The 24,205-nt window shown below is 47.6% G+C and overlaps 1 protein-coding gene across 2 annotated transcripts in view; it reads right to left on the reverse strand.

Moving 5' to 3' along the window:
- The window catches only part of IQGAP2 (IQ motif containing GTPase activating protein 2), a 1,674,846-nt gene that overhangs the window by 1,416,455 nt on the left and 234,186 nt on the right, over positions 1 to 24,205 (reverse strand). For both annotated transcript variants that reach the window (XM_069627448.1, XM_069627449.1), the window contains exon 2: positions 21,119 to 21,218. In XM_069627448.1, coding sequence (XP_069483549.1) covers positions 21,119 to 21,218 — 100 coding nt within the window. The remainder of the gene's footprint in view (positions 1 to 21,118; positions 21,219 to 24,205) is intronic.

Genomic DNA, 24,205 nt, shown 5'->3' on the forward strand with positions numbered 1-24,205 from the left:
TGCAGCTCCATTAAATGGCCAACGCAGACTGCAAGAGCTGCAGCTCCATTCAATGGCCCCGCAGACTGCTAGTGCTGCAGCTCCATTCAATTGCCCGGCAGATTGCAAATGTTGCAGCTCCATTCAATGGCCCATGCAGACTGCAAACTCTGCAGCTCCATTCAATGGCCCCGCAGACTGCAACCGCCAAAGCTCCATTCAAGGGCTCATGCGGAGTGCAAATGCTGCAGCTCCATTCAATGGCTCACGCAGACTGCTAATGCTGCAGCTCCATTCAATGGCCCAGAGACTGCAAATGCTGCAGCTCCATTCAATGGCTCACACAGACTGCAAATGCCACGGCTCCAGTCAATGGTCCACACAGACTGCAAGTGCGGCAGCTCCATTCAATGGCCCATGCAGACTGCAAGTGCTGCAGCTCCATTCAATGGCCCACGCAGACTGCAAGTGCTGCAGCTCCATTCAATGGCCAACGCAGATTGCAAAATGCTGCAGCTCCATTCAATGGCCAACGCAGACTGCAAGTTCTGCAGCTCCATTCAATGACCCACATAGACTGCAAGTGCTGCAGTGCCATTCATTGGCCCCGCAGACTGCAAGTGCTGCAGCTCCATTCTTTGGCCCATGCCTACAGCAAGTGCCGCAGCTCCATTAAATGGCCAACGCAGACTGCAAGAGCTGCAGCTCCTTTCAATGGCCCCGCAGACTGCAAGTGCCGCAGCTCCATTCAATGGCCCACCCAGAATGTAAGTGCGGCAGCTCCATTCAATGGCCAACACAGACTGCAAGTGCGGCAGCTACATTCAATGGCCCATGCAGACTGCAAGTGCTGCAGCTCCATTCAATTGCCCGGCAGATTGCAAATGTTGCAGCTTCATTCAATGGCCCAGCAGACTGCAAACTCTGCAGCTCCATTCAATGGCCCCGCAGACTGCAAGCGCCAAAGCTCCATTCAATGCCCCATGCAGACTGCAAGTGCTGCAGATCCATTCAATGGCCCACGCAGACTGCAAATGCCAGGGCTCCATTCAAGGGCTCATGCAGTCTGCAAATGCTGCAGCTCCATTCAATGGCCCATGCAGACTCCAAATGCTGCAGCTCCATTCAATGGCCCATGCAGACTGCAAATGAGGCAGCTCCATTCAATGGCCCATGCAGACTGCAAATGCTGCAGCACCATTCAATGGCCCACGCAGATTGCAAGTGCCACAGCTCCATTCAAGGACTCATGCAGATGGCATATGCTGCAGCTCCATTCAATGGTCCATGCAGACTGAAAATGCTGCAGCTCCATTCAATGGCCCATGCAGACTGCAAATGTTGCAGCTCCATTCAATGGCCCATGCAGACTGCAAATGCTGCAGCTCCATTCAATGGTCCACGCAGACTGCTAATGCTGCAGCTCCATTCAATGGCCCATGCAGACTGCAAATGCTGCAGCTACATTCAATGGCCCATGCAGACTGCCAATGCTCAAGCTCCATTCAATGGCCCACACAGACTGCAAGTGCCACGGCTCCATTCAAGGGCTCATGTAGATGGCATATGCTGCAGCTCCATTCAATGCCCATGCAGATGGCATATGCTGCAGCTCCATTCAATGGTCCATGCAGACTGCAAATGCTGCAGCTCCATTCAATGGCCCACGCAGACTGCAAATGCTGCAGCTCCATTCAATGGCTGACGCAAACCGCAAGTGCCAAGGCTCCATTCAATGGCCCATGCAGACTGCAAATGCCGCAGCTCCATTCAATGGCCCATGCAGACTGAAAATGCTGCAGCTCCAATTCAATGGCCCACGCAGATTGCAAGTGCCACAGCTCCATTCAAGGGCTCATGCAGATGGCATATGCTGCAGCTCCATTCAATGGTCCATGGAGACTGCAAATGCTGCAGCTCCATTCAATGGCCCGTGCAGACTGCAAATGCTGCAGCTCCATTCAATGGCCCATGCAGACTGCCAATGCTCCAGCTCCATACAATGGCCCACGCAGACTGCAAGTGCCACGGCTCCATTCAAGGGCTCATGTAGATGGCATATGCTGCAGCTCCATTCAATGGCCCACGCAGACTGCAAGTGCCGCAGCTCCATTCAAGGGCCCACGCAGACTGCAGGTGCTGCAGCTCCATTCAAGGGCCCACGCAGACTGCAAGTGCTGCAGCTCCATTCAATGGCCCACGCAGACTGAAAGTGCTGCAGCTCCATTCAATGGCCCACGCAGACTGCAAGTGCTGCAGCTCCATTCAATGGCCCACGCAGACTGCAAGTGCTGCAGCTCCATTCAAGGGCCCACACAGACTGCAAGTGCTGCAGCTCCATTCAATGGCCCACGCAGACTGCAAGTGCTGCAGCTCCATTCAAGGGCCCACGCAGACTGCAAGTGCTGCAGCTCCATTCAATGGTCCACGCAGACTGCAAGTGCTGCAGCTCCATTCAATGGTCCACGCAGACTGCAAGTGCTGCAGCTCCATTCAATGGCCCACGCAGACTGCAAATGCTGCAGCTCCATTCAATGGCCCACGCAGACTGCAAATGCTGCAGCTCCATTCAATGGCCCACGCAGACTGCAAGTGCCACGGCTCCATTCAATAGCCCAAGCAGACTGCATATGCCGCAGCTCCATTCAAGGGCCCACGCAGACTGCAAGTGCTGCAGCTCCATTCAAGGGCCCACACAGACTGCAAGTGCTGCAGCTCCATTCAATGGCCCACGCAGACTGCAAGTGCTGCAGCGGCTGCAGCTCCATTCAATGGCCCACGCAGACTGCAAGTGCTGCAGCTCCATGCAATGGCCCACGCAGACTGCAAGTGCTGTAGCTCCATTCAAGGGCCCACGCAGACTGCAAGTGCTGCAGCTCCATTCAATGGCCCACGCAGACTGCAAGTGCTGCAGCTCCATTCAATGGCCCACGCAGACTGCAAGTGCCACGGCTCCATTCAAGGGCTCATGCAGACTGCAAATGCTGCAGCTCCATTCAATGGCCCATGCAGACTCCAAATGCTGCAGCTCCATTCGATGGCCAATGCAGACTGCAAATGCTGCAGCTCCATTCAAGGGCCCACGCAGACTGCAAGTGCTGCAGCTCCATTCAATGGTCCACGCAGACTGCAAGTGCTGAAGCTCCATTCAATGGCCCATGCAGACTGCAAGTGCTGCAGCTCCAGTTAATGGCCCACGCAGACTGCAAGTGCTGCAGCTCCATTCAATGGCCCACGCAGACTGCAAGTGCTGCAGCTCCATTCAATGGCCCACGCAGATGGCATATGCTGCAGCTCCATTCAATGGCCCACGCAGACTGCAAATGCTGCAGCTCCATTCAATGGCCCACGCAGACTGCAAATGCTGCAGCTCCATTCAATGGCCCACGCAGACTGCCAATGCTCCAGCTCCATTCAATAGCCCACGCAGACTGCAAGTGCCACGGCTCCATTCAATAGCCCACGCAGAGTGCATATGCCGCAGCTCCATTCAAGGGCCCGCGCAGACTGCAAGTGCTGCAGCTCCATTCAAGGGCCCACACAGACTGCAAGTGCTGCAGCTCCATTCAATGGCCCACGCAGACTGCAAGTGCTGCAGCTCCATGCAATGGCCCACGCAGACTGCAAGTGCTGCAGCTCCATGCAATGGCCCACGCAGACTGCAAGTGCTGCAGCTCCATTCAAGGGCCCAAGCAGACTGCAAGTGCTGCAGCTTCATTCAATGGCCCAGCAGACTGCAAACTCTGCAGCTCCATTCAATGGCCCCGCAGACTGCAAGCGCCAAAGCTCCATTCAATGCCCCATGCAGACAGCTCCATGTGCAACTGCCACAACACCACCCGTTTCAAGTGAAGATTGTGCATTTTTGGGGCATTCCTCTCAGGAAAAAAAAAAGAGGAGCATCCGCTCTACCCATCTCAGAAGGAGTCCAGCTGGACTCGTCTCTGAATGACACGTCCACCCACCTCTTTCCCGCGCTTTTGAGGAACGTTTTTACTGCAATGGATGTAACAAACACATCGGGTTCATGGTATGATCATGTATGGCATTATGCGAGTAGATAATCCCATACATGATTGCACTCCAGACGCACAGGCTTCCCAGCATGCCACTGTCACACGTAACCTGGCGCGGGCACGTGGCACGTGTGGCTGCAGCAACGGATCTCTCCTGTTACCTTAAACTGAGAGCTTGACACGTGGACATTGGATCGGTTTCGCGAGGGGACGTTTGCTCTCCACATTTCAGCAAACGCTTCCTGAAGGCAACAGTGCTTGCTATTGAACTGTTAATCCGGTAAACCGACGAACTATTTACACAAATTGCACACAGAAACAACATCCCAAAGACTCAAAGTAAGGCAGCAACAACAGAATGTTGTTCCCACTCTGCCATCATATGGCTCATGTGACGTGAATGGGGCTAAGGACTCCAGGAGAAAGTGCAACATTTCAGAATGTGTGTCATCACTAAGAACGCAACAACTCCCAATACTGCATTCAGGCGGATAAGGGGCGAACAATGAAGGCGACGTTGTTGGGTTCTCGCACCTCAATGACTTTCTATGCCATGAGGCAAACGTTAAACCTCGCACATAAACACTGACGCCTGTCAGCTTCGAGGCCAGCTGTAGCTGCCACCTTGCGGATGGTGCAATCATTTTCGCCGTCAGGGAAGAAGGCGGGGTATGCAGTGTGCTTTTGGGCACACAGATCATCTCATGGTCAGAAGCCAAGTGTTTGGGGTATGTTACAGCTGTCTAGGGAACCACTGCAGAAGGAAGGGGCGTGAGGGACCTGTCGGTAGGTGCTGGGAGGCCTGCATCTAGCTTTCAGACGGGGTGGCTCAACCATGAGGACACGGCACGCTTGCTCCTCATCCATGCACTCATCAGGCCTTTCTTCATGCAGCGCCCACCACTGCAGTGAGATGGGGAACTAAGAAGGAGGTAGTGGCTCTCCCACATGCCGGGTAGTAAGTACCTTCCTGCCTCCCTGGCCCACTCTGTCACCCATGAGTCGGAGACACGGGAGGGTGCACACACACAAGAATGGCAGGGTATACTCCCTACCATCCCAGTTTCTTGGGAGAGCACCATGTGGTCCCATTTCTGTGCTACAGCACAAGCCAATCCCATGTTTTTCCATCCTCACATTGCATGCCACGACTCGTTTTGGTTTTCCATTGTTGGTGGGAGCCCACAATATCCAAGATGCAAAAACATAGTTTAGGGTGCCACTTGGTGCCATAGTGACAGTGCCACTTGTGGAGAATATTCCTAGTCATCTCCCACACCAGCGATGGCTGCAGGAATAGGACGCCATTACTGATACACTGCACTCTGCTCAACACTGCATTGACCATAAAGGAAAGGACCTTACCTTCCTAGTCATCTCCCACAGCAGAGATGGCTGCAGGAATAGCACGCCATTACTGATACACTGCACTCTGCTCAACACTGCATTGACCATAAAGGAAAGGACCTTACCTTCCTAGTCATCTCCCACAGCAGAGATGGCTGCAGGAATAGCATGCCATTACTGATACACTGCACTCTGCTCAACACTGCATTGACCAGAAAGGAAAGGACCTTACCTTTCTACTTCCCTCCCCCAGAACTACGCCTCTTACCCCGGCCCCTAACACCATTAATGGGCCCTATAAGAACCCAGCAGTTCACTGGATCTTTCCAATGGGTGTAAATCAGAAACAATTCATGGTTTTGTGGGGAGAATTAACGGCAAAGGAAGACTGGCAGAATTCCAAGCGAGAGGCACTCAAAAGTTGTGCTGCTTTTTACACGATTCAACAGTTTGACAAAATATTCAACCAAGAAAACATGGGAACAGATGCCGAAATTGACAGCACCTAATACAAGATAAGGAGATTGTGTCGATGTAAAATTGAAAAGTAACTTGGTTCCTTGAGAGACCGCACTGAAAATATGAGAACCTTGCCTGCCGCAACGGAGCAACACATCCAAAATATACCATGGCCCAAATGCGTCAGAAACGTAATTTAGCCAACAGGCGAACACAACCTGCGTTAACAAAATAAACTTTAAAATGATAAAATAATCAAATGGGAGGGTGTTTTTCATTGTTCTGAATGAAACACGTATGCCATTTCTCTACTGTACATAAAATGAATCACTCATTCAGAGTCTTTCTAACGTCATATTTTAATGTCCCCAAACACTGTCAGATTCTAGTTAAAAAAGCTTCTAATGCGGTGGGACTTAAATAATATCCTACACTGTAAATATGTTGAAAAACAGTGAGTCTTTTGTGTAGGTTTGAATAACATTGGTGTCCGATTCAGCCGGACATTGTGCAGAGTTGAAGTTGACTCACGTTTGACCTTAAACTGCCCCTTACCTTTAGGGAAACTACTGGGAAGGGCCGAGTGTTATATAAATGCTCTAGAATATCAAGAAAATAGCATGTGTGGTCTTCTGCGAGATTAAGATCTGGAGTGGCCAGATGGTTGGAGCCCGTGACCTTTTATTGCGGACCTGAAAAGCAGATTCATGCATTAGCTAGCACCTCTTCACCTGGCTCTCAAAAGTCAGATACATTCATTAATATTCATAACATTACAAATGAATTCCCTATACATTCATGTTGCATACCCGGATATGCCTCTAACGCTAGTTTCTTGCCCAGAACTGTGGGCTAGGACTGTAAAATGAGGGTACGACATCCTTTCATCGTGGGATAAAATTTCACAGGTTTTTTTGCCACGGTTTTTATAATGGAAAAAACTCATCACATGTTTTAATGGGGTTCATATATGGGATGTGGGTGTTCGGGAATTGATAAAAGATTAAAGGGCATGGGAGGCTTGGGGGGACCCCCCCAAAAATAAACAAAATAAAAATTCATTGAGTTTTTTCGTTATAATATCCGCGGAAAAAGAAAAACACAAAATGTCATCCTGCAATGAAATGACACGGAACAAAAATGAGGGGCTCTAGATCAGTGTTGCCTGCCTAATGAAAGTAGACATACATTAAACAAAATATATCTTCCACTCATGACCAGGGACTTTATTTCAAACTGCGTTGGAAAAGGCAAATTGTTTGTAGTGTCGATGTGAGACACACTGTGTAAAAACAGTGTGATAGGAACACTATGGCACTGGAATTTGCCAGGATAGAGTTTGATACAATCAGTTACAATCGGTAATTGTATTGCAGTCGCGGGAATCCACCTTCTGCAATTATGGCACCTATTTAGACACTTGTGGTTTCCCCCAAAGAGGTTGCGAAATCCGGTCTGCTCGCGCGCCACGGCGGATTCCCAGGAGCCACGCCACGGCGGATTCCCAGGAGCCACACCACGGCGGATTCCCAGGAGCCAAACGAGCTCCTACACTAGTTTGATGCAGGAAAAGCCACCAGAGCGTAACGTAGGATCCTGGCCAGGGACGGCTCTAGAGTAAAGCACTTCTAGGCAGCTACCTAGAGCGCCACCAGCAAGGGACTGCAAGAGGGGCAAAACCATCCATGGTGCACGGTGGGGAATTTAACGGAGGGATCTACCAAGCTGAAGCGTATTACCCTAATAATGAATAAAACTACCACAACCACATGAACATGGCAATAGAGATTACTGGGATAATATTTTATTTCTTTTCAAAGATCAAACTTTTACATTTGAGATTTGTACTACAAACTATCCCCTGGGTCCCGAAGGAGGCTTGCCCAATCTCTTACGAGGTCCGGTGATAGTCCAGACCTAAGGTGACCACCACAATGGATACTTAGGTCGATGATTCGTCACAAAAATACATCTGAAAATATTAGTGCTCCCACACCATATTTTTTTACTTTGAAACATGTACCCCTTGAAATAATAATTGGTCCAGTACTCTATACTCACACCACATGACGTTATTTTTCTTATCTATATTGATGTAGAACGTGTATTTAGATGTATACTTTGGAAGACTGAATTCTGATACTTCATGTGTAGTTTGACATTTTATGTTAGTTTCACATCACATGTACCATTGGATTACTAATTCTGGTGTGCTCAGTTGCAATTTATTTGATACTAAACAGATACAATCCAACAAATATAAATGTCACGAGGAAAAGTGTTTTTTGTAGTCACTGCCTCAATGTTCATGGAAAAATTGTACTTCCGGATTACCCCCAGGGCCCCTAATGCTGGTTGGGGCAAGACCTCTTTCCCTGGTGTGCTAAAACTCTGAAATTCCGACCGATTTTAGGGTCAGCACAGTCCACCCATGTGCAGCTAAATCCCTTGCAAAAGTAACTTCTCAGCTCTCATCTTAGATTGAGAACAGCAGCCCCCTAAGTGACTTATCAGTCTGGTTTCTACCCGCACAGAGGCAGCGGGAACCCTTTTGGAGAGTCACAAAGATCTGCCCAGGGCCTGGCAAGTGTCTCTCATCATATTTCAACTTTCAGTGGCATGTGACACTATAGAGCTCAATATTTCACTGTCCAGCTTGAAAGTGCATGGGGAAAGAAAGATCTTGCTCTCAAACTCCTTTAGTTGGGCCATAATGGATCCCAGCTGGTGAAAACGACCTAATTCCTTTCAAACAGTACAGGACTACCCAGAGTTCCCTAGAGCTGAGCAACATCTCGGATTTCCCTTCAATGCATACACGGCTCCGCTAGCCCAAATCCATGCTCACTCTAAGACTGAGTGAATACATCTATACAGAATCAAAGTAAACTGGTATGCACCCTTAAAGCCTGGTCAATGTAACTTGGCGAGATGTAATTGTATCGTAAACCTCTGGTCCAGGGGGAAGCAGAGTATGTACTTACTGTCTACAACATGTTCAGATCTGGATGAAAACGCATAACACAGGGATTTTACTCATCAGCCGACTCTCTCTATGCCCTATGCCATTGTTAAAGATGGCTGTTATTGGCCGCCTCAGCAGGCCAGATCTCGAGGACCACAGCATAGGAGTCTCCATTGACACGGACCTCTTATTAACATTCAGTCACAACGATGGCTTTCTTCCTTCGGCTCCTTCTAGGTAGTCAACCCTAATGCGGGCAGAGAACATTCCTTTTCACTGCAGTCTCCCTATAGTGTGTGCACTACTGTAACAGGGTTTTTGTTGGACAACTGCTGGAAAACAGTTATTTCATATGAGGCCCCTGGCTTCCAGTAAGAATCTGCATGGAGTTCAAGACGTTCTACCTAGTCCGTAGAGCTTTCTAGAACTCTACGCCTGGCTACATAACTGAAGTGTCTCCCTCTACTGGCTGAAAAGATGCCAGAGGTCAACCTCCCAACCCATACTGGCTTCTCACTGGTCAGTATCAAAACCCCAATGCACCCACAGGGCTGAGCTTTTGCGATACCATCCCTGGCGTCCGCGAGATCATCGTCTTATCCGAGTGGCCATTGGTGCACAAGGAGCCACTTTGACCTTTCAGCTGTCTCACAGTCCTATGTGATTTGTCCTGGGGCTCGGAAGTGACCTTGCAGGTGTTCTTGGTGCCTTATATGAAAAACAAACCATAAAATAAAGATTTCCTGATTGTTGTCCCGGAAATGAAGCATCCACTAATACTGAAGTAAAGTAGATGAAACATTGGCCTTTACCAGCCCTACTGGTGTCTCACTTTTTTTTCATGCAGTTACAGTGCATTGAAAACGATGCTTTTTGTGGTGCGCTACCCTGTTCAGCGTGATGGGGCAACGCAAACTAGCTAGGCAGAGCATTTTACAGTGCGAAATGCACATAAAACTGAGACATTCTCTTTTAGCTCCGTTTTTGGTTAGACTGCAATGCTGGACCTCATTCTCTTTAAATGTATATGAATGAAGTCCTGCCTAGTGCCAAAGTAACACAAGTTTTTTGGGGGGATTTCAATGGAACGCCAGAGACTATCACTCTCACTGTCTGTAGTCCTGCCTTGCATGTAGGTCTTGCATAGAGCATCTTGATCTTTCGTAGACACTAAGGAGGGAATTCCCGCCATAAAAACCCAAACAGAGCTTTTCCTGGCAACCAGCATGTTGTTGAGGCAGAGTTCGTAGGCCAATCCTTTTCACTCCTGGTGCCCTTCCATTGGAAAGCTTCACCCCTAGAAATGAAATGCATTACCAACGTTCAGGGATTTAAATTTGCTCTAAAGAGACACCACCTTGACGTGGAAGAGGCACCACTGCCAGCCTCATTACCCGGCATTTGCTATCACTGGAAAGCTCTGTGCAGTACCTTAGTGTATATCTTTGCTCTGCATCTATCTGTTGGGCAGTACCATCCCTGTATCGTCCCTATTCCATGTCCTGTGGGTCTGCCTCCAATAGGGGCATTTTACCGTCAGAACTTTGACCCCCTTGCAATGTAAATCCTGTCTCCTGCCTTACAGGAATGTGCACTTCTGTAAGGATAGCACTGTAAAGGGTTTCTATTATGCTAGACCGGAACTCTGAGGGACAATCCTCACTCTACCCCTCTTCTTCTAGTGTCCACCATACATCACCTTGCACACATGCCACTCTTGGGCGGAGAGGTAATGGTGACATAGAACAGCCCTTGAAGCCTCCCTACTTCAAGGGTCGGGCAGAGCACACCTCAACCAATTTCAGTACTAATGCTAGAAAGCGCGATTGTGGCAGGCGCGCTTCTCCGCAGCATTCAATGTTAGCCCAGATCTGATCAGATGTATGCCTTCATCGCTTTTTACAGAGACTATAAGCACGCAAACGAGCACAAACCCCATCCCTACCTTCAATCAAATTCCTTCTTTTACGCTGGTTTAAGTCTCCTCCCCTTCACCCTTGCCCTTTTCCACTCCTTAGGTCTGGACACCCTTGGGAACGGAGGCATCGCTCTGGGGCTATAGCCCCGGATCTTTTGGTTGTAGCCCCGGATAGAAGCGCATGGGCTACAACCAAAAGGCTAGCTATCCCCGAGTTCTGACTTGATCATAGCCCCGGATAGAAGCTCAGGGGCTACAACCAAAAGGCTAGCTTCAGTAATGAAATAGCTGACAATTATTGGCTCTATGTTTCATGGGTCACCTGTAACTACTCCTACCTTTTTTAGCCGAGAGCACTTTGGATTCTACTTTGGATTCTACGACTAATCGTTTTTTTCTTTTCAGACTCCCCACCGGTCATCACCCTTGACTCCAGCCTGAACTGTATCTGCATCGCAATATCCAATGTATTCCCCTCCCCTCCCCTCCATCCATTATGACCTTTTGTTCTTTGCAAACCCACATGTGGCCTTGACAGCTCTGGATACAGCCACCTTCCTTGTGCTATTCATAGCGCTTTGCTACCCTTCAGCGCAGGTCCACATCACAAATACCCCAAAAGAAAGATGGTGTGGGCCTCGATTTCCAGTTTGGAGACTTGCGTTATGTTAGTGGGATGTATACCGTGCATCAATGCTGCCTGCAATGTTTGCCAAAGAGCCTGGACAGTCTGAGGGGAAGGGCGCCTTGACAGTCATTTGATGGCTTCAGATCGGTTTTTGTGCTATATAGTTTAATCCTTATCGGGGAGGAAAGACCTTGAATTTGGCAGCATTGGAAGATCTAAAAGAATATGCATTAAAATCACTTGCGGTCGCATGTTGGAATGATGCACTCTTTTGTGCATTCAGTGCGCAAGTGAAAGCAATGGTCGTTTGTGCAGTAGAGTATTTATTCTGGGGGTTGGAGGGGGGTGCGGCTATACGTGAGTTGAAAAATGGCTACATGGAGAATCCACTCCGGTAATAAGGCATTGCCATTTTTTGTTGCACAGTGTATGAAAGATGTATATGTTTATTTTACAGGTGACTAAATGTCACTCATTGTTTTGGCGATGCTTCTTGGCCTGACCTAGTGCAAATCACTATGTATGCATGCATGAAGACGTATAGAGCACGAAACGAATAAGCAAGCAACAGAGCACTGTACAAAGTAGGGGCACAGGAAGATGTCCTCTCTCCTTCCTGACTGACTGCTACTCAGGCATGGTGCACTGCTAATGATCGCTTTCTTAATGCCAGTAAGACCGAGATCCGTCTCATTGGGACCCCTGATCCCTGCTTCCCTCCCACGCTCTGGCTGCCCTCCTGGGGTCCCCTCTCTCACCATCTTGTGAGGCTAAAAACCTTTGTCGTCTTTGACTTATCTCTCGCCTTCTCCCCTCACCTCATGGCCAAGATGGCCCACTATCAGCTGCACCTCCTCAGAGGCATCATCCCTTTCCTCACCTTCCCCAGAAACTCAATGTCTGTAGAGCTCTGTTCCTCTCTAGGATGGACTATTGCAACAGCCTCTTCCTCAATCTGCCGCTTTCCTCTCTTTGCCCCCTTCAACTAATCCAGAATAGGACTGCAAGACTATCCTTGGCCTCAAGCCCAGGGACACATCACTCCAGCCTTTAAATCTCTCCACTGGCTCCCGGTGGCTGCAAGGATCAAATTCAAGACCCTGCTACATCCAAATCCCTCTCCCTAAATACCTTCCTGCTAGAGCTCTTCAGTGCTCCAGCTCCAAATCCGTGCAGATCAGATGTTTTTCCAAGCAGAGAGTGGGGGTAGACCTCTCTCTTTGGCAGATGTTCCCTCTTTGCAATGGCCTCCCTGTCCCTCTCAGACTTGAGCCAGACCATCTTAAGTTCCGGAAGCTTCACAAGACCTTGCTCTTCTCTACCTCCTTCCCTCTGGCCCTTGCCTGTTAATCCCCCTCACCCCCACACACCTGTGGTTGTGACTGGCAGCCTGGTCTCTCATAAGCCATACAGAGTACTAGGCCCCCCCAGACCAATCCATTCACTCTCGCCCTCCCTTGCCAAAGCCCCCCCGCAACTGTCGACTTGGCCCCTCATGACCCTTACAGAGTACCAGCCCCCGCCATTGACCAGTCCATACCAGCACCCCCCTAAACCAGCACTGACCTTCTGGGCATCCTTCCCAGACTAGCCTGGCGGGTTTAGTGTTCCTCCAGAGTCTGGTCAATCCCCTGTTCTTGCTCTTAGATGATGTTCCGCCCTTGGCCATCCCTGGCACTTGCCCCCTGGTGGGCTGAGCATCGCTCCTGTGTCCTGGTCCACCTCCTCCCCTTCCTCACACTAAGCTGGTGGTCCACACCCGGCACCTCCAGGCACTTGCCGCACCCCCACACCGGCCCCCCTGGCGTCCTCCCCGGTGCTTGCATAGACCTTGGGCCCTTGCTACGTCCCCCACCCTGCTTCAATGCCCCCTCCCCTAACCTGTCACTTACCCTCTGCCCCCTCCCACCACCACTCCCCTCCCACCTCCACAATACGAATGTCACAAGGCCTAGTTGGACCATTATTTATGGTTATCCCCCCTGCTCCCCTCCCACTTTTGTCTTGTGGCACCTGGAAACACTGTTTTGCTGTATAATGTGCCGTATAAATGTTCAATAAATAAATGGGGTGTTTAGGTGTTCCTCGAAATGTAGGTGGAAGGTGGCATGCTGAAGTTGGCTGGTAGTACTTAAAACATTGACAATGATTGCATGCACAATTTTTCCTCCTATGCTGTTATTTTTTCAGTTCTTGATTTCTAACCTGACAATATCATGGCTTCCTTTGGTAAACTGGCCCCATGGGATCCTGAATTTGTTGGTAGGCAGGATATAGGCCAGATGGTGATGCATGCTTCTTTGAATGTGATGTCTGCATGTTGTGGTATCCAGTGTAGTTGTACAGTTGCATTTTATCTGGATACAATGAGATGTGCTGCAGCGTTCAGATGGGCTAGGTGGGGCTGGGATGACAGAGCAGGGCGTTGCCGCTGTCCTGGTAGGTGAGTACTACTGGTTGGAGCTTCAGAAATGGACCGTGGAGAGGAAGGGTTTGATGTTGCATAAAGTGTGAGCAGGGATCATAAGCAATTTCGTTTTTTTGAGGACAGGATTCCTAAACTGGCCGCATTGGATCATTTACAGGAGAGCGGGATGTGGGGTGCTACTATGGATTTACCAGCAGTGTCTGGACTTGTGCCCGTTTTGAGGAGTTTGAGAAAGAAGAATTCGGTCTGGTCGGGGTGCAGTTTTATACAGGCTCAGTATATCCGGGTTTGGATGCGCGGGAGACTCCGTCTTCGCTGATGGACAGTGTTGGTCGTGGTGGCCCTTAGATGGAGTTGGGAATCTTCTGCATATTGATGGATTTTTAAGTTTAGGTTAGGAAGGAGTGTACATTAGCGCTCCACACAGAGATGGAAGATGAAGAGCGAGCCTACGGAGTCTGGGGGTATGTTAGATGTGAAACGGGGACAATCGAATGTGCTGTCCAAAATTGACTGTTTAATAAATGTTTAATAAATGTAACAATAAAAGAAGATAACTGAACGGGCCACTCCTCAGACATGAAACCAAGAACTGCAAGAGAGAGAGAAGACTAGAAGCCAAAGCCAAGATGCCCCCAACTCTGCTCCCCCATCACTGCTGCAATGCAGAGAGGAACTGAAAACGCATCTCTTCAAAGAACACTTCCATCCCCCAACCCCAGTCGCGGCCGCCTCTTGCTTACACCACACCTCGACCCTGTGCATGATCTTGGATTGTCCACTAGGCCAGACTTTAGTGAGTGTCGCTCTACAGTGCTGTCACTCTCTATATAAAAATCTAAAGGCAAAATGTCTCCTCTGTACAGACGGAGTGAATGGCTCCGTACACCAAATGGCAGTGCTTTTTCAACAACCAAGCTGAACCTATTCCCAGGTCCATTTGCGGATATTTGAATTTATGTCTCAATAGTGTGTTCGACCCTTCAAGAGAAAACATGTCCACTGCCCACTGTAGCTGGCCAGCTCCCAAACCTCTGAAGAGCAAAATGTTCCTGTAACGTTACCAACCACTGCACAGTACTGTCGGGCAGAACAGACCATGTGGGAGAAGCACCGAACCAATATGGGCGTTTTAATCTCCCCGCTCAAGCTGCAGGGCCGAGAGTGGATGCGTCGCGGGGACATGAGTGGTTATCCTAGCGCACCACTGAAGAGAACCAATGCTGCTGGCGTGGCACACTCCTCTCCTTTTTAATTAAACGGAGAATGTGAACATGCACCTCTGCCACCTGTACACACATGCGTATTAGTGGAGAACACCCAGTGAGGCACGTGCCAGAGCTCTGTGACGCACCGTCAGGAAAGCAAACCACATTGACAGACGAGCAGAAACGGAGACCAACACAACCCTATGGCTGCTAGGGAGGGTGTTGTGGGGGGAAATATTCATATCTGAATTGAGCAAACTGGGCAGAATTCCAAAGGGGGGAATGGAGCGCATAGGGGGGTGTACCGAGAGGTGCACCCCGATACACGGCGGGGAACATTGAAAACACGTTCACTCTGCACAAAATCACAATTCCGCATCATGATTACTGGAATCTCTCACCCCGAGAAGGGCATCCATGAGGTAGAGCGTTTGACGCCCGGCACTCACAACAGGGTCTACTCTCTAGCCTTGCAGATGGTAACCCGATGAACGTTTGCTAATGCTGATAGTGTCAGGGAGCAGCACATGTTTTTGTAAAGGTTCACATAACCTTGTCAGGTTGAAATGCATAAAACTTTTGCTATTTTTTCAGAAAAATACATTTTCACCCCTGCCCTTTATGGATATAGCACAGCGGTTGTTGCGCTAGAAGAGCCAGTGACGGAGGCAGGTGCACCCCAAGTTACCCAGAGTAATCGGACGTGGAACCCTTGCTCACTGTGCTTAGAGCGGCAAAGGTTCACCTCACCGATGAGGTCCAACAAGGCCGAAACACGTGTCCGGGGTTGCTGTTGGTACTCTTGTTTGGAGGATTATTGCCTAGAATTTCATTGCAGGACTGCCCAAGTGGTTGGCACCAGACTGATATGCAAACAGATATTTCATCTCTGTGAAAGGTACAGTAAGCAACAACGCGGTGGTAGACCCTCCCGTGTGGGAACCTACCCAGACAACAGGTTATTTGGTCATGTTCGTTCTCGATAGGACTCCCAGACCTCTGTATAAGAGTTTAATTCTAAGCCTTTCATGGCTTTAAAGTGGACTTTAAGTAGAGCACTGACAGAGGGTCCAACCCAGCTCACGAGGAGGATCCCTTTCTTTCCCACAGTCTGTTCCCGCTCCTTTACACGATCAATGTTCTGACGGGGAAGTTTGCACAAGTGTATACAAGCTTAAATACAGGCATCGCGCTTCACTAAGCGTCACAAGCCATCTTAGAGTTGGCATTCAGGGCCTCCACTGAGGCACCGCAGTTAATGCAGCACGTTGGGAATGGCCAAACCTTGAGCATGGGCAGTGCAGTTTCTGGCTAGCACCACACAGGAAGCAGAGTGAAGAGGTACATTGTGCTTTCTTTTAGACATATACTGCAGCGACTCACCTGTTAAATGTGCATGTACTGTGGGGTTACATTTAATTAATAAACGTAGTAGGGATTGAAAAGAGCAGGTCATTGAATCTGGATTTTAATCTTGGTTTGTGGTTGCAGAATGAACACGGGGCAAAAGGACACCCCTGACCGTGTTGATGAAGGAGAATGGGGGCAAGTTCCCCCTCTACCCACATGTACTCAGGCCCTGTGCAAGAAGTGTGACGTGCTCTGGTGGGGGGAGCGCTGCATGCCTTTTTGTCGTTTTCTTGGAATACATTGTGTTTTGACTTCCCATCAGCACACAGAGGGATGTGCCCAACAGGTAGTGGGGCATATACCACCAACTCTTTAAGAAGGGAACATTCAGGTAAGTGGATGCAAGGGAGGGCATGCATAACCCCAAACAGATATAGGACACACTTCTTGCTATTACTGCAGAAAGCCACTACTACTACTAATGTTGCAGAAAGCCACACAAGTTATGAAAATAGAAAAGGCTTTTTAGTGGACTGTGGGCTGGGTGGACAACTACACGTCTCCACTTGAATTGCCTTTGGCACAATGGCGTGGATAGCACCCAGATTCCCGTGTGGATGCCAACTATTCACAGGGACGGGTCCTAGCGATGCAGCGGTACCTAGGCTTCGGGGTTGCAGTGAAATCAATTTATGGACTATAGATTTGATAACTATGAGTCAATACCCTCCAAACACAAGGGCTGGACGTCTATACAAAATGCTGCATTACCAGAACCTAAAGATGTGCACTTCCTGCGCAAGCAGTAGGGGTGGGGCTTCCTCGCGTCACTCACTAATTCACAATGTTTTTACCAGGAATGACATGCCTGCCATTCCCAACTCATCACACCTTATTGTCGAGAGGATTTCTTGGTAAGTATTGAATCATGTGGGTGTTATGATGCATGGATCATGCCTGTCCCAGGTAAGGTTTTGATCCCTCATGGAGCTTATGCCCACAGATCCCCTCCAACTTGACAAGGGCAAGAAATGAATCGCGCACAAACAATCAAGTTCTTCCAGCTAGGCTGTAATGCCTGGACACATACTCTGGCCCCCTGGGGGGCTTTCAAGCACACATCTGGGAGTGTTACGCTCTGAAGTCCAAGGTTAAAAAAAGACTGCAACTAAGGGTGATGCAACAGAAGGGAGGGAGGCGGAGTGTCTCAGTTACAAGGGATTCGCAGAGTAGCCGGGGGTCCCCACTCATACAGATTCACACCCACCAAAACAAAATCGCAGTGAATGCCTTGTGTCAAGTGGACAACAAGCAATAAGCTTTACACAAACTAGACACTCATAAATAAATGCTGAAATGTCGAAATATTTTATTCAGGCAGATCCAAATAAACTCCCAATCCGGTCCTGAGGAGTTGAATGATCAATTCCATGAGAATTGAGCCAGTGCGTTCACGCAAGACTGCAAAGGGGGGGGGGGTCATCTTCTGATAAATTCCATTACGTAATGACGCGACTGCCCAGCGCCCACCCCAAACGTGTTTTTGGTTTAGAATGAAGTTCTAAACCAGATGACCTCCCCAGCTATCGAAGGTCCACTATTTTACCCGTTCAATTCAACTAAATTAGCAGGTCTTCAATTTTCCAAAATTAAAACACAAAGATACAGAGCAAAATAATTTAAGTACAAAGCCAAAGCAAAGGAATCCAAATAAACCAATCTTGGATTATCTCCAAGTAGAACATAGAATAACTGTCGAGAGAACGACTTCTTGCGAGTGTGGCGGTCCTTTATTGAGGAGCAACAACCACTTGACTTATTCCACAATATATTTATTGTCTTCCAGGCATTTTACATAATTTTTCAATTTCTAACAGGCAACAGGCGACCAACTTATTTTCGCAAGCCTCTACATGTACATGTTTCAATCTGTAAAGATCATCCTCAGGGGGCTGTTGAATACAAATAATACACAACTCTAAGCACGTTATAATCATCAAGACTGAGGTGTGACAGTATCTCAAACTGTTTACTGTTACTTCATCATATGAAATGCAGACCCCACACCGCACCACTTCAAAATCCTCAACACATTTTTCCACTATAAAAACCTAAACATTCTGTGGCGTCGAGCAATCACTTGATGCGTTAACAGTGCAGAAGCATATTTCTATAACACTTTTTTGTTCAACACACTGCACTTCACCAGCCTGCGGCTGCGGCCCGCATTCGTCCCCAAGGTGCAGCACATTTATGAGAAATCCACAGCCCTCCCTCCATCTTTTCTGCTCCATCCAGGATTGCAGCATCACTGATACCGAAGATAAGGTGCCACGACAAAACCTGGTGAGTTTGTGTCCATTGGTGGCGGTGGAGGGGGGATTTTCACTGTGGAATTTGCGAGAATGGTTTGGGGCTTGAGGGAAACAGTAAGGTAAACCTCTCGACACAATTGTTCCTCATCCAGAATAATAGCCACCAAATATTCGAAGTTCACCAAACTTTAAAGTGGTGGCACCAAATATTAACGTGTCAGCGGCTTGGCGAGACGTGGGTTTCACCCAAGCTTATCCAACACCAGCTAATTGGGAGATTTGAAGAGACCAACAGTAGGAGATTTATTGTAAGGGCACAACCCTGTACTTCTCCGTGCTACTTTTATACCTGCCTGTATGAGCCTGGATACTCGCAGATTTCAGGTGAACCCTCAAGTCTATAACCCTCAAAGAAACACAAGTATTGTTTATTTTGTACACTTCTATGGGGACCAGCACGTAACTGTCAAGCAAGCCTTCTACGGCAAAGTCCTGATGGGCAAGGACATCACTTAAGGTCACAAGGTGTTTGAACTGCTGATTGCACTGGCAGCATCCTTTAGTCAACAGCCTGACATGTTGTGCATGTTACTATTATTTCCAAGACCCTGGAAGATTTGCCCAGTGCCCAGACTTCCATTGGCAGCTGCCGGGCTTTCTGCTTTATCATAAAGAAACACTGGTGAGATGCTCCCTGCACAGGAACTGTGGCTGCCCACTAGCATCTAAAGTTGGCAGCATTTCTGCCGACTCCGGATTTAAGATTGGCACTTTTCATCGCCAGGAAGCCATATGTTCTCCAGATTTCTGCTGTGCATCCAAGGTACCTGCACGACACCAGATGCACTGGTCGGCACATGCATGATTCGTTTTTGATGAGAAATGAGGCTTCTGCGCACTCAGATATTGCGCGATCTCTGAAGCGCCACCATAGCATTTGGACCCATTTTACTTTTCAGTGGGAACCACCTAGACGACCGCAAAATACCCTTTTGGAAATGATAGGGTGTGTTCGAGCCCCGATTATTTAGGTGACACGACAACAGTAGGGTAAGACATTGCCAGGGAGTCATTTAGCTCCTGGTTCTAGCCAAGGTGAGACTGATTATCTCGAAGCAAACAGCTACCAGGAGATACTTTTGACGCCCCAGGCAAGTGGTGTCTTTCAAACATAGCTGTGCGATATTAACTGTGTAGGTTTAGTCATGTGTATATACAAGAGAATTAAGGACACGCATGAGGGGCATTTAGAGGATATTGGCTAATATATAATGGACTAAACGTTAGCGTTTGCATCTTGCGCGCAAGTTAGATTTGCTGCACACTATGTACTAGCTCCTGGTTCCACAGTGGTAGCTCCTGCCTAGCAGGTGATGCCCGATACCCAGGATCCGCTTTTTGCTCCTGGTCAACAAATCCTAATTTCGAGCCCTGCAACGGGATCATAGGACATGTGTGGCTGTATTTATGACAAATAAATTGTGAAACACTCAATTTACATTAGAATGCCATTCAAACCTTTCATGAAGTCAGTTCTCCTGCAACACTAGGCCCTTCAAACTATAATGAAGTCCTCGTTGTCCGTGTGTGGACAATTTACCGAATCTGAACATCATTACTTAAATATCACCGACCGAGGACTCTGCCAGACGTACTACTCTACTTCTCTCAATCTGCTCATTTCCAGTACTGTGCCTCCATCAGGTTATCGGGCCGAGAGAAGGATCGATTTTCGAAAAGAGAAGATGCTATTACAAATAAGGACTAAAGCCCTGCATTTAAATTTAAAATTGGGACAGAGACAAAAGGGATAACGCTGCCCAAAACAATCAAAAAACAGTTTTAGCAACTATGGCGAGAGAAAATTGTAAACAAACAATTGTGTAACTACAACATTAGCCATGCCAAGAATGGATTGAACTACTTAGTTATTCCCTCCTGAAGATCTGTCTGGAAATTTAAGACAGTGAAACATGTGTAGAGGGCACAGGATTGAAACTAATGCTTAATAAATTTGAAAAATAAATCACGCTGAGGGCGCAAGTTATTTGGTTTCGGTCTTTTTTCACAAAAAGATAAATTTGCTGCATTGAGTCTACAGTCTGATCAGCTTCAGGCTGAAAGTAAACCAAAAGTGCTGCCCAGCGACCAATTAAGCCAAAATTAAAATCATTAATTTTTGGAAAAATAAGGCGCGCCAAGGAATTGCGTAAAGCTGAATACAAGGGACCAATTGGACCCGAACCTTATACTGTCCCTCATATACATGAACACAACAAGAAACGCAAAGGTTCAGACCCGCGTCCTACACTCCCATTCACCCCAACAAAAAAATAAACACACACCCCACTTATGTCCTGCAGTCCCAGAGCTACCCCCTCGAGCAGGAAAGGTTGAGTGTCCATCACGCTCACTGAATTCTGGAAAGCGTTCCTCCGTCAATAGACATTAGATTATCATCACATACGGCTCTGGAGTTGTTAAGTACAGTAAGTGCACTCTTACCGTTTGGCTTCCTCCAGGTGGCACAAGTACTCGTAGGCGATATTCTGATGCCTCCTCTCGTCCATCTCCTCCGCAGAGAGCCGCTCATCATCCACAATAGCTGCAAAGAGAAGAGCGGCGGGCATCAGAACATTCTAGAGACAGAGCAACATCACGAGCCCACGTGCGAAGAAAGAGAAACTGACTAGTACAGGAGCAAACCCGCAAACCCGCGCGCCAGCTTATTTCACCGCGAGAGAAAGAAAGAACAAGAGAAAAAGAACAGAAAAAGACACAAAGTTACGCAGAGAGAAAGGGTTCAAGGAAGTGAATTATCATTGCAAATAACTGCAAACATGTGATCATTTTGACATCAATATACTTCTTTTCAGACAAAAGGTCAATTGAAATAATATTTGACCTAAGGTGTTTAAATAAAGCCCAGACTCATTCCACAGCCTGGCCAGCATGAGAATTAAGTCAACAAAACAAAGTCCATTGAACAAGCGAGTCTATGACTTAAGTCAATTTGATGGCCTTTTTCATGGTTAAACATCTTTTTCAAATGTATTGTTGTTCTCCAACATGGCACTGGTGGTTACTTGTTTTAAAAAGATGGCCATGGAAGTGCCAGTTTAAAAACTCCATTCACAAGCGTGCGTGCGTTGGCATGTGAATGCAGAGCAGGAGCATTTAATGGCACTATATAAATGGCAGGTAAGATCAAGGTTCGTCTTTCATATCACGTAATACTGGGGGGTTCTCTTTTTTGTAAACATTCCCGATTTTGGCAGACGAGGAACTAGCGACACAGCAATATCATGGATTTGCCCAAGATCGTACCATTTAAAAAAAGCTGCTAAGCAGAGATTAGTTATCGGTTCCACCTGTGACAACTTCACTGCCAGATCACATGTTTGAGCAGTAGCTAATGGAAACATTCAATGACTTCCCAGTAAGAGGTGGGCTAGAAGTGTGCAACCAAGTGGCCAGGCTAGGCATCAAGCAAAAATAGACTGACAGCATTATTACAACTTTAAAAATGGCTACCCCTGCTTCCACCAGAATTATTGATCAAATATAAGGTCCTACGACCAAGCCCATGGCATATTGAGATCAACGTGTAGCTTCACAGAGGAAATCAGCAGTCCAGTCACACCTACTCAGTCTGTCAATATCAAATCAGGTTTATAGAAAAGTAGCACAGCAGCATGGATGTTGGTGTCACACGCCACAAAATATTAAATCACCACTTTTTAGACAACATTTTAGAGGTTGAACCAATGCTGTAGTACTCCCCCCCCGCCCCCATTCTCTAATAGTGCCTCTGTTGTGATGAACACAGGGAATTGGTCTCTTCTCCCCAAGGAGTGGTGGGCAGTGCACCCATATAACAACGCCAGAACCACTCACCTGCCGAATAAGCAAGACAGACGGTCACACACAGAGGTACGCGACGGCTGAGAGGGAGCCGACAGAGAGCGAGACACGAGACACCTGCAGAAGCAAGAAGCCGGAGAACAGGAATGAACAGAGAAGACCCGAGCAGGCACCGGCCCCAGAAACGTTCCCCTGCGAATACCAAGGTAACAGGGAAAACAGGAGAACCGGGTGGCTCCTGGGTCATCTTTACAATCAGGAAACAAATCGTCCAAGTGAAACTGACGAGAACAGGAACATAAAGTTAATCTAGTGGAACTGTACTATTCGGAGAAAGTACATCATCATTAAGCTTGAAATCAGACTATTTACACTGACACAAAATATTCTGGAAGAAGGGAAAATACCAAGTACTTTAAAGGCTAAAGAGCAAAGTAAATCAGACGGAGAATAAAAGAAAGAATTCTATGAAGTAAAGAAAAGTGAAGGCTACAAGAGCAAAGATGCACAAACCAAAATAATCCCAGGAGTGGGAGAACATTAAGGGCCTGATTCATGGAAGTGTTTTATAATGGCACAATCCCATAGGAAAACGTTCCATGAATCAGGCCCTAATAGTCAAGAAAGGATGTATCCCATTAAGAGCCTTAATATTATCTTTGTACAAGGAATGAAATACATCAATCAAAAATGAGTTAAAAAATAATAGCTAGGAAAATGTGCAGCTCCTTTGGACTTTGCCACCTAAAGTCAGGGCCTGTTCGGCCTTATTGTAAATACGTCACTGCACAGTAGGACTGGTCACTTCAGAACTCCATGTACATGTTTAACAGAAACTAATCACGAATGAAGGATAACACCAAACAACTGCCATCAGACAAGATATTGGTTTCATATAAGAAACGCTAGGTATAAGGTTAAGCAGTAAGCGCATGTTTGTAAATGTACGAGCTTCCGAAATACGTAACCTACCCCGTGAAGATACTGTAAGTGGACTTCTATATTCCAACAAATTTACGAAATCAAAGCGTAGAATTGCAAAGTGAGTTTTCTTTCTGAACTGGCGATAATGCTCAATTGCCTTTCCTTCCAAATCTAAACTACCAGTCTACAAAGTAAGGAAAGCAGGAAAAGGTATCGGTCAATTCTAAGGCACAGGAGGTGCTGCACTTTCTGATTCAATGACTATAGGAAAGGTCATAAGACTGGAGGGTGGCAATCTCCTACCTAGATGTGGGTAGCCAGCCTAACCCGTAGCATTCCCCAAGGACCAGTGCAGGAAACATACCGACTTCTCTGGATGTAGAATCCAGCAAAAATTGCCTCCCAGAGCCCTGCATTTAGGGAAAACCAAAAGCCCATGTTGCGTACAACATGGCACCGCTGTGATCCGCCGTCTTCAGCACTGAGACATTCGCCACTCCCGGGAGCTGTGCTCTGGCTGGTCTTTTTGAATTTAGCCTATAAAAGTGCAATTAACGGTAGATGGCTGCAGGCACAGTAGCGAGTGGATAATGGGTATGATCACTTAAGAGGTGTGTGTGTGTTGGGGGTGCAAAACACTGTATGCTATGTGAAAATGACTACAAGCTGATTATCGCAACTGGCATTTTCTTTCACTTCGTTTCTTTCCAGAGGCAATCTTTTTTAGGTTTACATGTCTTTGAAATCTGGTAATTTTGTACTTCTATGCAAGATCAGGCAAATACAACTACAAGTATACTCTTT

This window comes from Ambystoma mexicanum, chromosome 6p (assembly GCF_040938575.1).
Source record: "Ambystoma mexicanum isolate Mex_15411 chromosome 6p, UKY_AmexF1_1, whole genome shotgun sequence".
Taxonomy (NCBI): Eukaryota; Metazoa; Chordata; class Amphibia; order Caudata; family Ambystomatidae; genus Ambystoma; species Ambystoma mexicanum.